The 14,694-nt window shown below is 37.8% G+C and overlaps 1 protein-coding gene across 1 annotated transcript in view; it reads right to left on the bottom strand.

Annotated features, from left to right (window-relative positions):
- TET1 (tet methylcytosine dioxygenase 1) overlaps window positions 1–14,694 on the bottom strand; it is a 61,714-nt gene that overhangs the window by 26,182 nt on the left and 20,838 nt on the right. The window contains exons 3-5 of the mRNA XM_086752767.1: window positions 10,563–13,089; window positions 9,221–9,311; window positions 8,493–8,586 (exon numbers count right to left, since the gene is read on the bottom strand). Of these exons, the coding sequence (XP_086608893.1) occupies window positions 8,493–8,586; window positions 9,221–9,311; window positions 10,563–13,089 (2,712 nt within the window). The remainder of the gene's footprint in view (window positions 1–8,492; window positions 8,587–9,220; window positions 9,312–10,562; window positions 13,090–14,694) is intronic.

Genomic DNA, 14,694 nt, shown 5'->3' with positions numbered 1-14,694 from the left:
TTTTGTACATCCCTCCCATGCTGTAGTCGGGCACTTACCACTACCACTTTCTGTACCACGCCTGTTCAGCATTTTTATTGCTATCTTGTTTTATTTTATCTTGTTTATGTGTACACCTAAAGGCAGCAAGTAATCTATTTTATTAGGTAGCCCAGATATTCTCAAATGGCAAAATCTGAGAATATGAGCAATCCTTCAAGGTGAGCCACAGCCAGCCAGCTAGGACAGAAATCCAATCAACAGCTATGATGGCAACATACCACAGCTAAACCTCTGTTTCTACAAGCCACAAAGGTAGAAGTTAACCCAATTTTCTCAACAGAAAGCATGAGCCAAAAACTAGAGTATATTTACTGAAGTGCCATACCCATCAGAATTAGCTCCAGCAATTTAGCAGCAGTTACGGGATAAACAAGCAGAAAAGTTAGTTTTTCTCTCCCTCGCATACAAGGACAGCAAAAAGACAGAAAGGGGTGACAAGAATAAAGAACTGAAGAATACAAGAGCAAGACATGGACTGTCCAGCCTTATTCTGATCCTGACAGTGACTAACAGCAGTTGCCGAGGGATGAGTTGTAGGAACAGCCCTTGGATGTCAAGATGCTTCTCAAAAATTGCCAGGCGCCTTCCAGCCACCTGCCGGCAGCTCAGGGGACATGCTCTCTCCCAGGGTTTGAAGGATTTGCCTTCTGTGCATTTGTCCACTCACTTTAAATCTATGCAGCATTTTAGTATCCACCACATTCCTGGGCAAAGCTTAATTCGAGATTACAGGAAAGATAAAACATCACCTTTTCTTCATGCTGAGCTCACCTCCTGCTAGTGCCGTCTAATTTTGATACAGGTTGAGACTGTGAATAATAGATTGCTATTCACCTTTCCATGCCACCAAACACTTCAGAGAACTCTTTCTCCCTTTTTCTCCTTGCCACGCTGGGTAGTCTGTACCTATTCCTGTTTTTCCCCATTTCTGCTGTGCTTTTAGAGCTGGGGTACCAGAACTTCAGCATGTTCCACATTTTCTTTATTCCTCCCCAGTAATCTTCACCAGTGCCTTTTGCTGTTTTCATCACTAGCGAACACTGAAGCTGATGTCTAATGAACTATTATCCCAAGCAGTAATACTCAACCTAGCATCCATCACTGTGTATATGAAACTACAAGACTCTGCTTTTTGTGTAATTTTATATTTATCAAGTGAGGTTTATCTATCATTTTAATGGGCATTTGTTTTGGATCATAAGTCGCTTCTGCTCATCATGATATCTGTCCCTCCTCTCCATTATCCTGAATAACTTTGTATCATCAGCAGTTTATCACCTCAGCGTTTCCCACTGTTTTCAAACCATTTCTGAATGTATTGAACAGCATCGGTAAAGTTACGCTATCAATAAAACCTGCTTCAGCTGTCCAAATGCTTGAGTTCTACTTACTTGAATTATTTCTTTTAGATTGTTGAAGGAACTGTCTCAACCCTTGGCAGGAGCTCTAGAACAAGGAATAAGTACACTGTGAATAAAAATTACTTGATGTCCTTAAACATAAGCCAATCTATCTAAATTAGCACGTACATGACTAATGTAAGTAGCTAAGAGTCAGACTGCAGAAGCTCAGCATACCAGACGCTGAATTACCACATGGATGAGAAATTACTTTCCAATTTAGGGTCACCAGAGTAGTTGTTAACTCTAACACGATATAAACCAGACACCACTAGCAAATATGACAAAATTTTAATTGCGAGTTAAATATACTGCTATAAATTACTGGATGAAAAGGATAATGGAACCAACAAAAAGGTCCTTTTAGGTTTATTTCATCTCCATGTGGTTCCACTGCAATACTCCCTCTCCAGCCCATTCTGAATTTCTTCAGTAAAATCACCATGTCTCCTTTGCAGAGTACCAGCAGTTGATTTTAAAGTGAGCGTATAGCTTAACTGCTCACTGTAATTTCCTGAAACAGGCAAATCATTTAGAACAGTCTGGCTCCGAGTTTTCTAATCGGCAGATTTTGCTTCTGCACAAAGTTTGTGTATGGGGTCCTCACTATGCAGGACAGTATTCTCTGCTAAGACACAACTCCATAATAATCTACATCAGCACAAAGTGAGAGGACAGTGCTGTTAAAAACTGCTGCTCTTCTAGCAGATGATGCTGTGTAACAGCAGGAAAAAGAAATGTTCTTATTTGCTGCCTAAGTAAGTCTGCCCTTCTTTTTCCTAATTTACCCCTACACACATATTAAATCACATTAAACTCTTTTCTTACTGGAAAATGTTATATCCTTTTATTCTCAGCATGTCTAAGAGATACTAAAATGGAAATAAGTTCCATTTCCCTAAATTCTCTCTCCTCAAGAGTACCAGCAGACTACACGAAAAGAGTTAGCATAGAATAGTTACTGCCAATCATAATACTACGAAGTTACTTAGCTGCTTTTACAGGAATATCACTGAAGTGTGGTATCTGCAATTATCTGCAAACACCTTTTTCAAGTTGCTACTGGAAGCAATAGTGTACCATTTACAAATGAGTAAACTGCAGTACATACAGGTTAAATGATTCTTCTATAATCATGCCAACAATACTGCAGAAATGAGGACAAAATTCAAGTCTCGACTCCCACTGCCTTCTTACCCTCCCTACTCCCTCAATCTTCCTTTTCTGTTACATTGCAGGCAATGTTAAACTGCGCTTTGCCCGATATGGATGACAACGGGAACTACACTCTCTCAGTTTGTTCAGACATCCCATTTGTTTTAATTAAAATAGTGATAATAGCAACTTAAATGCTTGCTCTTTTAAAATACTTGACTTCATTTACCTTAACAGAGCTTTTTTGTTTCATGTTTATTAAAATACTTGAGTAGCTCTTCATATTAAACACTATTAAAACACTTTTATTTCCTTCAGAAGCCATATAAAAGGTTCTAATAATTTTGAATCTCAAAGCACTGCAGCACTTAAAGAATAACTTTACTTTGAATAATGTTACAAACATTTTTGTCCAAAATAAACTCCTCTAATTCCATATTTAGCAGATATGCCTCCTAGCAAACTGTGACAAGAGTGTCTGTACAGCTATAATCCCTGTTACACAAACTAAATTAAACGTATTGCAACATTATGGCAATAAAGTGATGCTCTAACACAATGTTGTCCAAAAGGGTGAACAAATCCCCCACCAACCACTGTCTTCATGTGCCAAAATTAATTTCCTTCCAGACTTCTCCTATGGAGAACACAATTTAAAGATAAAGACGGTTTAATAAATGAAATAAAAGCTTGAAGGACAGTAAGCTGTTTAAAGCAGAATGGAGCTGCACATTCTACTTAAACCTGTGGCCAGGAGAATTTACTTTAAAGACTTTTTCAAATAGATTTCCAAAATTCCCCACTCTATCATATTACAAATAGCACAACTTCACTATCCCCTAGCTAGCAGTGCTGCACCAGACCTCCTGACCATTTCACTGCCAAGCAGGATACAGAGATGCAAGCATCAGAGAGTCTGCTTACAGGTGCCTGACGTCCTGACAAAGTGGCTCTCTGACAGCTCAGCTGATTACTAATTATCATCCACTGCAGAGCAAAGCTCATTCATCAGTTCATTTTCTTTAATAAATTACATACTTCTTCTAATACGAACAGTAACTTATAAGTAGAGAGCCTAGAAGCTGGAACAACTTTTCAGTTTTCTAGTTTTTTCAATTCCCAATTTCAATCACTTTCTCATCTCAAGCTAAACTAGCAAACTGGAAAAAAAAATCATCTTCTCTGCATCTGCAGAAGAATCTATTGTTTTTAAGGCTCATTCAGCACTCAATAAATTGTAGTTTCTGGCATTTAGCTACAAATTCCTATCAGTTCAATGATCTATAAAATCTTGGTTATAACAGTGGGTTTTCTAAGCATTACTTTTAAAAAAATGATTCATTTCAGCAGCTCATATTAAATTCAGATCTTGAAAAGAAGACTATAATTTAAAATTTAACTATATTTTAAAAGTATTTGTATTCAGCTTTTTTATCCATTTTTAATCCACTCTTTTTTTTTATTTATATATCCTACTAATCTACAACCAACACTACATTAAAGATCATGAAGATCTGTCAAGTTATATATGTAGGACCAAAAAAGGCAGACAGTACAAAAGTGAAAGAGTTTGAGAGACTACTTGCAAAAGGCATAAAAGCCCCATAATACTGTATTTTCAAACAAATTAGGGCCACCAGCAGGCTAACAGAATCTGAAGGGTCAAAAGATCATGCAAGTGTTTGGTTTTTGCTTTTTTTTTTAAAAAAAAAAAAAGGCACTCAGGGAAGATAAAGCTAAAGATGGAAAACCCACTCCTGCTGTGTTCACAAACAGGAAGTTTGGGAAGATTCTTATGTCAGAAACCTTCTTCACAGGGGACAGCCAAGGATTTCTTTCTGAAGTTAAAGCAGTTAAAGCCCTGACAAAAGTGGTTATAGGACAACAGTGACAAAAAAAAAAAAAATATCTTAAAAAATCCCTAATGTTTCTCAGTACAAATCAAAAGACCACACATAAATAATTAGTGAAAAGAAATTAAACAAAAGCTGGTATGTCTCTGATGGGAGCTCTGTGGAACTGCGTTCAAGCTTCTGTTCTTCAGCATGTTTGTTAAGGGTAAATAAAAGGATGACAACATTTGTTGATGGCACTAAGCAATTAAGAGTAGCGAAGACAAGCACAATCTGCAAACAAATGAAGGAGGAGTTCACACTGCTGAGTGGGCAGTAAAATGGCAGATAAAATTCACTGTAGATGTGCATATTTAATGCACATGGTGAAAACAACCCTATTTTTAGATAGAGATGGACTCTGAGTTGGCCATTACCATGCAGGAATGAGAATCTGGCATAATGTTAGAAAGCGCTATGAAAATGCCAAATCACTGCTCTGCAACAGAGAAAAAAGCAAAAACAACTGCTAGGAATTACTGGGAAAAGAGCACAAAGCTGAAAACATTATGCCAGCACAATATTCCTAGCATAAGACAATAGGAAGGAAAAGGAGAAATAAAGATGACAACATTTACGAAAGGCAAGTGAACACAAAGGCACTGCGGTCCAGCTCAGGGAACCACAGAGCCATGAATTACTGGACACTAAGTGATTCTGGGAGGCAGCTGCCCTGCTCTTACACCTTTCTGCTATCCGTCTGCGCTGGAGACAGGGTATTGGCAAGGAGGACCTTCGCCCTGACCTGGCCTTTCTTACCACTTATCTCTTGTCTTTATTCAAACCCGGAGCCTTAAAAATGCAGCTCTGAATAAAGATAACAGATAGCAATGATAGCTTAGCTGATCCAGGCCAACATCCACTGAAACCAGGAGAAGGAATCCACAGGAAACGGGTTTAATCCAGAAAACACTAAAACCCAAAGCAGACCTCCTCTGAGGTCAGGGACACGTATCTTTGACTTCAGTGAAGCAGGATGATGCCTACAGTGAGTTACACATGAGCAACTAACAAATTCATAAGCTATTTCACATAAATTGAGGTAATTGTAATTTACTATCAGACACAGAGCAGAAAAGAACCCCAAACACAACATATCCATTACCAGCTAAAGCACTGATAAAACAACGGAATTTATATGAGTCAAGTCACTTATCACTGGCTCGTTACAGGGAATGCAGAGTAACATGGACCTTTTTTTATATATGAACAGGCTACTAAGGAGGACAGGCCAGTAATTTCAGCACTTCAAAGGGTTATTTCTTTACCTTATTATGGAGAAGTATGATGAACTTGGACAAAGCAGAAAAGCAAAGAAATCCAAAGAAAAAAGAAAGAGTACATTTACCCCAGCATGTGTCACAGAATGCGAAGTTATTTTCTAATCACACGGTTATCACCTACATAGGTATCTACACATTTGAAATCTCTGGCAAAACTCTATTAATTCTGCTTTAATATAAAGATGAGGTGATACAATTTCTGATTTATAAAAAAATAAAAATATTAGAAGTCAAGCAGCCTCCTTGCCACAGCAGGTAGTGAAAACAGTAGCAACTCATCTTCACTGCAGGCAGTTTAGCTTACACGGGTGTCAATGGAACGCTTACACACACAACTATCACAAGGTTTCACACCCTAGCTAGTATTTACTGATAATATTTAGGTTCAGCTAATAGGAGCATTCTTGTCCAGATCCAGACAAAGTATCACCCTAAAACAGTACATATCAAAAAGATACAGAAGAGACAAATATTTCTTCTCTGAAAGAGAAAAGGTTCTGCAAGTTTACGGTAACCTGAAATCTAAGGAAGAAAACTTGAGCTCTGTTTGGTGAAAGGAGCCTGTCTCAGTAAATGTTTAACACATCAGGCACATGTTTGGAGCCACTTCAGTGAAAACAACTTCAGAGGGAAGCAGTATTATGAAATGCAGTTACTAACAGAAAAATGTATGGACACAGGTATTTTTAAAGCCTCCTCTGACCTAAAGATGTTTCTAATGAGCCAATAAGACAAAATTATCTAGTGGAAATGGGGAAAATTAATTGGGAAAAATATTATCAGATACATTCAATTTTTTCTTATAATATTTGCTTCAGCAGAACTCCATCATGGTGCTCTCATCAGCAAGCCTCTCAGGAGCCCTAAGGGCAACAGCTTGTCCATCTGCAAAGCAGAAATGAGTCTGTCCCAAAGTACACTGTAAATGAGTAAGTGAAAGTCTCTATGCAGTTCACAGAACCTTGTGACTGCAATTATCAGAGAGCACAGCAAACTTCTTCCATATGGTTTCAAACAAATGTCACAATTATGTTTCTTTGGTCATAGCCAAAAAGCAAACATGTTCCATTACAAGGATTAAAGTTATCCCTGACAATGAGAAGTTAACGCAACACATTAAGAATACCAACCCCAAAATGGGGATTCTATACAGGATGAAACAGTTCTACAGAGGAGATTTCAGCTATTTCCTTCCCCCTCTTGTATTGAACAATCATACAGTAACAGCTGACAGACTTGGGAAAGCATTCATCCTCTTTACGTCTGAACTCACACACAAAAAAAAGTCACTGCTGCACAATATAAGATTGGGACTTTAGCTAAATGAACATGAAAGCTTACTCCCACAAACACTTTACATATAGAAATCTAACTAACCGGAGAGCAAGTCCCTATACCTTAAAACAGCCTTTTCTGTAAGCATCCAAGTGCTTTCTGACTGTCATATTGTACACACATGTTGGACACCTACAGCCATGCAGATATACAATAAAATCTATCATTTCTGTTTCACATAAAAGACAGTATGTTGATACTGGCAACAGAAAAAACAAAGTTAAGAGTTTTAAGTGCCTTCCTTTCAACTGTTCAAAACTATTTCTAAGGTAAGATTTAACTCCTGTCCTCTGTTAAATCCGAGTGTTTTATTTAGTTGAAACACTGAGAAAAATCATTCCATCCTTTTTAGGTCAGTTGTTCATAAAATTAGTTTTACCATCTTTTTTCTTGGATGCTGATTTGTTATTAAATATTATCTGAAGCAACATGCACATATGGGATTCCTTTCTGAAAACCAGTTTATGTACTGAGTATGAAAAACACATTTTGACTGTTCCAAACATAAGCAGTAAATGTTTAGCATGCAATACCATTCACATCCCATGTGTAATAACGTTATTTTTGTCATGTAGTTACAAATACTAGCCTACAGATTGTACAGTTATCTTCATCGTTTTTTCAATCAAGTCTGAAATTCCTAAATACAGTAGTAAATATTTTTCTTTTAACAACTAAGTTCTTTTATTATTTTCCAAAACCCAGTTTACAAGATTTCCCGTCTACTTTTTACCTCCCTTGACGGTTTCAGCAAAGATTAAGGACAATCAATTCTTTCCAAGCTCCCTCCTGGAGCTTGTGTCTGTTACCTCATTTCCTGGCTCCTATGAAGCAATGTGAGACAAGACTTCGGTGAAACCTATCACCATAACATTTACATTTCCAAATACTGAGTTCAGTTCCACAAAAATAGGAATGAACTCCATGGCATATGAGATTGAACTTCCTGATCCATCACACTCTCTTCTCTTCAGTGTTCATACAACTGAGAAGGGTTTTAAAAAATGTTACTGGATAATTTTCCAACTCTCTCAAGCAACTATCCCTTCTTTTCTCTCTTTCACACTTCCCAATAACATATTTCACTAAACATTCCAACTTTCGGACACTGTCAGGTTCTTCTTACCTTTGATTCGGTCATCTCTGCTAGCTCTATTAAGCATCTCTCTTTCACACTCATTCAATCCACAGCATTACAGAGCACTATATGCTAAATTTTAAAAAATAATTGTTTTCCTTAGCTTCATCATTCAGGCAGACTCATAGACCAATTAAATGAAGAATCAGATCTTCATTAAAGATCAGATTATATTTAAGCTCAAGGTCATCATTTGATATTTACAAGCCACACAAAACAATTTTACTGCTGTAACATAAAAACTTACCCACTTGGCAATTGGACACCCCTGAGAGCTTTTTCCTTCCTTTCCCGTATAAACCACTACCTCTATTCTTACTGCACTTCCTTTTGCTCCATACCTGCATTAAAAAAGTTCATGAGTAAAAAAAACTGATGTAGACCACTTTAAAACAGGAATCATTTTCAATAAAACAATAACAACAAATTTATTTTTACTTTACTGAGAACAGAAGAAAACTAAAATATTGGTAATGTCAAAAAATAATTTTAAACTTAAAATCCTATTTGCAAGAGTTATTTTTGACATCTCTTTTCTGCTAACAAGCTTCTGCACTAAGGAGACATTATTTGGGGAAGAAAATGTTATCTGCATGTAAATTCTAGTGCACTTAGTCACTAATTTGACCTTTCTGTCCAGTCTGCCACAGCTTCTTTGCATGCAGGATGCTAGAAAATCTAATTCTGCCAGCTGCTGATCTCTGTCATTCCTACTGACTTCAGTGGCACCTAAGAGCACACTGCACTTGAAATTCAACCCTAGAGTTGTGTGCTCAGAAAGGGCACACAAGCTTGGAACTGGAATGCTAGTACTCATCTCACACATATCGGAACAGGAAAATGCTTTACAAACGAGTACTGCAAAAAGATTAGAAAAACAAAGCTAAACATAGCACCTGATTTCTCACAGCTCCTCCTGTTTCCTGTTTAGACAGTCAAAAATACTGTGAGCATTAAATGCTGAATTTTCCTTACCTGTTCTCCATTATTTCTCTCACAGCAGCAACACTTGGTCCTGTCCCAAGGTGTGTGTAGTATGGGCCTTCATCTTTCTCTATAATTTGCTCTGTAAGCAGGTTGAGAAGACGAAGTTGGCACACACAAAATTTATTTACACCATTACAATTAAGTTCAGAAATGGTTTACAGAAACATCTTCAAAATTAAACTACAACACATAAAATTTGTCCCTGAAATGTAAGGAATAAAGACTATGACAGATTTTTCTCCTCAGAAGCATCAAAATTATTTTATACTTGTTTCCTCCTATTAATCTACTAGTATTTTTGCTTTATGTTACAAAGTAATCCTAATTACAGTAATATTTTGCATTATTTACAAGTTTTCATTACAGGAGCTGGCATGTATTGACTAAGTAAGCCTCCCAATATCTCTGTTGGTAGGAAAACATAATTAATTCAATTTTAGACAAAGGAGAATTAAGAAAAGAAAAAAAAACCTGATAGTCAGATACTACAGAACAGAAAACATAATCCAGGCCTCTTCACTAGCACTCTGTTGATTCAGAACATTAAAGCAAAGATGAGCAAAGATGAAACAATCTGCCTGTGTACAATTTGTTGTTAAGTCTCTAACTTGTTTTTCCATCTGTGCACTTTGATAGTCTGGAAACACACCATGTCTAACACCATCAGTCAAGCTGCATTTGGAAAATCCTCAATACTGAGTTCGGTCCGACATCTCATCCTGCATACAAAATTATTACGTAGGAGGCTTTCTCACCTGAACTCCACACCTTGCCTCTCTGCAATGAGAGGCATCTAGTAGCCTTATGATGTGGACTCTTCAAGGCAAACTGACGTCTTTCATCAGGACCAACACTGACAGCAACAAGACCACCCACAACTATGCCCTGCTGCTTATCTAAGAGTATTCAGGCAACAACGACAATATACGAGGAAATTTTTGCCTGGCCCATCTCAGGCAAAACCTAGTTCCAGGCCATAAAAATCACAATCTGATATACTGCAGATAAATTCACATAGAACGCAAGTCAGCAATAACAAAACAACAAATAGAAAAACTCCCTTTTCCTGCTGGGTTTAAATCCAAGTAGAGAATTTAAACCTGCCAGTTGCAGTATCAAAAATACTCAATTCTGTTGTGTTTTGAAGGCCCAAAGAACATCAGGTAAAAGTCACAGAAAGGGAAAAAATAATTTCTTCACATTTCCTAATGGTGAAACACTGATCCTTTTGCAACAGCTAAGCGTCAAGTACACTTCCTTACACTACAGAAAGCAACATGAACACACCTCCGTCTGAAAGGTACAGACAAAAGTCACCAAAAAGACTTACCTACACAGTCACAAGTTGGCAATTCAGATTGTCCTTTTTTTGTAGGTGTATCGATTAAGTTTTTTGTAGGGGTATCAAGAAACTTCATAGGTGATTCAAGGAAACTGCTAAGCGTGTTTTTTGCTGGAGAACACCCTGAGTCGCCTGTGCTCTGTGGGTGGTCAGTACCCAAACTGGTTGACGTCAGAACGGTCACTCCGCCCGTGCACTCCATATTCCTGAGAGCTTCAACAGCACCTGGTACCTGGGCCCCACCACAGGGAACAGGCAGCACCTGCGATTTCAGATCTACTTGTTCGACAGCACCCTGCTGAATATAGGCTTTGTCTTCACTACGCATTTCGTTAGCTCTCAGATTAGACTGATCAAAAGTTTGAGACAAAGGATGCATCTGACTGACATTCGGTGTTTGCTGTACCTGAGAATTACATTTTTCTGTAAACATCTGTAGGTTTTCACTTGGTCTGTTCAATAAGGATGCTGTTTTCAACTGTGAAACAGCCAGAGGATTACAGGAGGCCAGATCGCTATATTGGTTACGTGCAACAACTTCATTTTTCAGTGAATTAATGCCTAGTGGGTCACTGGAGCCTGCAGTTTTGGTTTGCTCATTCACCACTTCACACCCAAACAACCTGTCTTTTTTTTTCTCTTGCGGTACCTCAGGTAAACATCTATGGTATTTTATCTGCGTTTGTGGGAGAAATAATCTAGTTTTCTCTTGTGATGCTAAAGTATTTTGATTCAGTGCTCTCTGTACTTTGGTTCTTGGAGATTTTTTTTCAGATGAAGCTATTCGGGAGTCCTGTGGCACGGTTTGACCAAGCTTGTGCAGTTTTGATGATATCCAAATGTCCTGTAACTCACTATGCTGGCATGACAACAACTCTAGCTGGTTTTGATTATTTTGTTGATAGCGCGCTTCTTGAGGCTTCTTTTTGTGTCTTGGTTTCCATGGTACAGCATTTCCTTTTTTATTTGTTGATTGTTTTTGCTTTAACAGTAAGGAACTATAATTATGCTTGAAAAATACGGATTCTTTTTTCTGCAACATATCTTGGTTATACTTTGGCTGCTTCTCCTGTGATATTAGATTAAGCAGCGATGCCTTTATGTCATTCTTCTGCTCTGGATTTGTCCGGTTTGACTCAATTAGTGCTGCAAGTTGGGTTAGTTGTGTAGCTACGTCCTCTTCATCCTGGCTGTGAATTCCTCCTTCTTTAATCAAAGCACTAGCTTCCAAGTTCAAATCATTACAGGTTGGCTTTTGCTCTAACTGGCCAAGAGTTTCCAAGCTGTTACTTGTTTGCTGGACATTACGTGAAACATTGCAATACCGTGCAAGGGTGATTGGATCATGAGTGTAATTTTTCTTGGTAGTGTATCCTGAAAATGATTTTGCGTTAGATGTTAAGTCAGATAAAGTTTTGGTGTCTCTTGAGGATAACTGTAATTTATACATCTCACCAGCCAGATTGGCAGGTTTATCATGTAATTCAGAAATTGAACTTTGGCCGTTGTATAACACTGCCTTATTAGGGAGCTGCTTCTGCGAGTGAGCACAGTGAGCCAAGAGCTGTTGTTCATTCTGTAAGTAAGTGTCTTTGATTTCTTTTAATGCGGAAGATGTGAAGGAGGATGAAATATCCCTTTTATAACTATGAAGCAAGCTGGAAGTTGTTTCTTCTGTACATTCAGTACTTTCAGTTTTAGCTGGTGAAGTTGTTTCCAAAGGGGCTTCGGATAACTGTGTTAAAGCTTCAATAGCTACAACCTGCTCTACAGTCAAATTTCTGTTTTTAATCAGGGACAAGAAAGTCGGCTGGAGAGAAGAATCCTCAAGCTGTGTCTCTGCGTCAGGTGCTTTAAAGCCATCCTTCCCTACACGCGCTTCCTCTTCAGGCAGTGGAGGACAACACAAGCTTTCTTGCAGATCCGAAAAGGAACCCGTCTGCAAAACTGACTTATCAGAATCCTGAAAGATGCTGCAAGTGCAGTTTTCCTCTTTCACAAAAACACTTCCATGTTTTTCTGGGTGAACACAGCCAACACCAGTTGTCAGAGTGCTTACTATGTTATTCAGATTGGTAGCCTTTGTCCATTGCGTATGGGAGTTACTTCTCAAATCTGTGCTTTCCTCTACGGATGCTTCTTTCGAAGCAACTGCTTCCACTGGTGGATAATGTAGGGGTTTTATGCCATTTTTGATGGCCTGTGCAAATGATTTTTTTGGCTCAGCTAACTGACTGGGAGAGATTGCTCTTCCACTGTCTTCATTTTTCAAGTGTTCGTTGCCTGCCACAGTTCCATGGATATCTCCGTTGACATAGACACCAAAAGATGGCTTCTCGTTATGTGCCCACTTCTCCACTTCTAAGCCCGTCATTCTTTCTTTCTCCTTAGACTGCACATTTTCAATGGGTACTGTTTGGTTTGTTTTCACCCTGTATTTTTCACCATGACCACATATACTGCATTCCATGAGTTCTGGTCTGCGGCCATTTACTGGTTTGTTTTCTAAATTAGCCTATAAAATAATAATAAAAAAATTGTTGTGACAGCTGTTCAAAAACATTAAAAATAAGAAGCATAAGATTCACAGCAATTAAACCCTACTTTGACAGATATGAGGAATATCCTAATTAAGCACAGGCATAGACGTTGGAAAAAAATCCAGGAAGTCATAAAAAACTCTGAAGCCTAAAGACCCTATCCATATTTATAGCTACTTTTTTCCACTGTTGGAGTGGCAGAAGAAGAAAGTGTGTGCATGTGGTGGTGGTAGACTAAAGAAATGAATGCACAGATAAAGGACTTTAGCATTCAGAATCAGATCTAAGGACTCAGTTTTTAATGAATTTGCGTAAGCAGATGAAAGCCTCCTTTAAGTTCAAAGCAGGACTGAAATCTAAAGGCTCGTACCACAGAAACTTTAATAGTAATTTAGTATAATTATACCTATTTTGCCAGACCAACAAACTGATACAACACTTGGTGGGACATTTGAGCAAGAATGGTTGGTTTCATGCTTAGTTTCAAGTCCTTAAAAAAAACACATAACCTAAGCTAAAATGGAGAATAAGCCAATTAACAATAGCTCACCTGAAAGTTTACCCTCCAAACACTGTGTTTAGCTTTGGTATTTAGATGGTAACTTCCAGGTTGCTGACAGTCTCTCACATAAGCTATCATTATCAGTATTTTGGTAAACTCAACTCTAATATTTAGCTAAATATATTCTTCATCTTCACTGATATTACACTATTAATGTGGCTGAAGCAACGCAAAATCTAGATAGAAGTGCCTGGTAAGAGTACATATATGGGTCTCGTTAAAGACAGGATTATGACTATGAAGTAAGGAGTTATGCAACTGAAGTTTAAAAAAAACATTAAGGCAAGAACTCAGGCAGAAACAGCAATAAAGGCAGGAATACAATTTTTATTATGTTGATTAAATTTTATTTCTATTTATATTAAAGTTTCTTTCAAATTTAATTTTTAAGTCACAATACAGTGCTAAAACTTAATCTTATTGTAAGATCTAAGAATTATTTAAATATTCCGTAGCCTTAAGCTCTCCTTAATAAGAAAACCAGTACTGCTTTTCAAATCAGATAAGCAATACAACTAGTTAATTACCTATACATCGGCACAGTACATCTTAGCAGTTCCCAGAAAATAGCACCCAGTTTTATATAAAACATTCTGTTAAACCAGACATGTTTCTGTGTCACACCAACTAAAATACATGGGCTTCTCTGAGAAAATAATTAAGAAGAACAAATGAAAAATACTTATGATTAATCATAACCATCAAGACAGAATTGCCAGAAAACCGCAGGCAAAACAAGGCACAGAGACCCTACTCCATCTGGAGCCCAGCGTTCACCTCACAACTGATTCACAAGTGATAAAAAACAAAACAGGGAATCTACAGCATGCCCTAGGTATTATCAGAAACATTATAAATTCTCACGGAAATGCTATGTAAAAACACGCCCAGCACCTATGCAGCTAAGTCAAACCTATGGAAATCACATTAAGAAAGACAGATACCTTATTTTAATGCCTTTTTGTTACCCACAGATGCTAATGGGTCTGTGAGCCTGAACTCCTCTGGATACTGGTGA

Source organism: Chlamydotis macqueenii, chromosome 7, assembly GCF_036417535.1.
Source record: "Chlamydotis macqueenii isolate bChlMac1 chromosome 7, bChlMac1.mat, whole genome shotgun sequence".
NCBI lineage: Eukaryota > Metazoa > Chordata > Aves > Otidiformes > Otididae > Chlamydotis > Chlamydotis macqueenii.
Note: the sequence above shows the minus strand (reverse complement) of the source record. Positions and strands in the feature narration are given on the sequence as shown.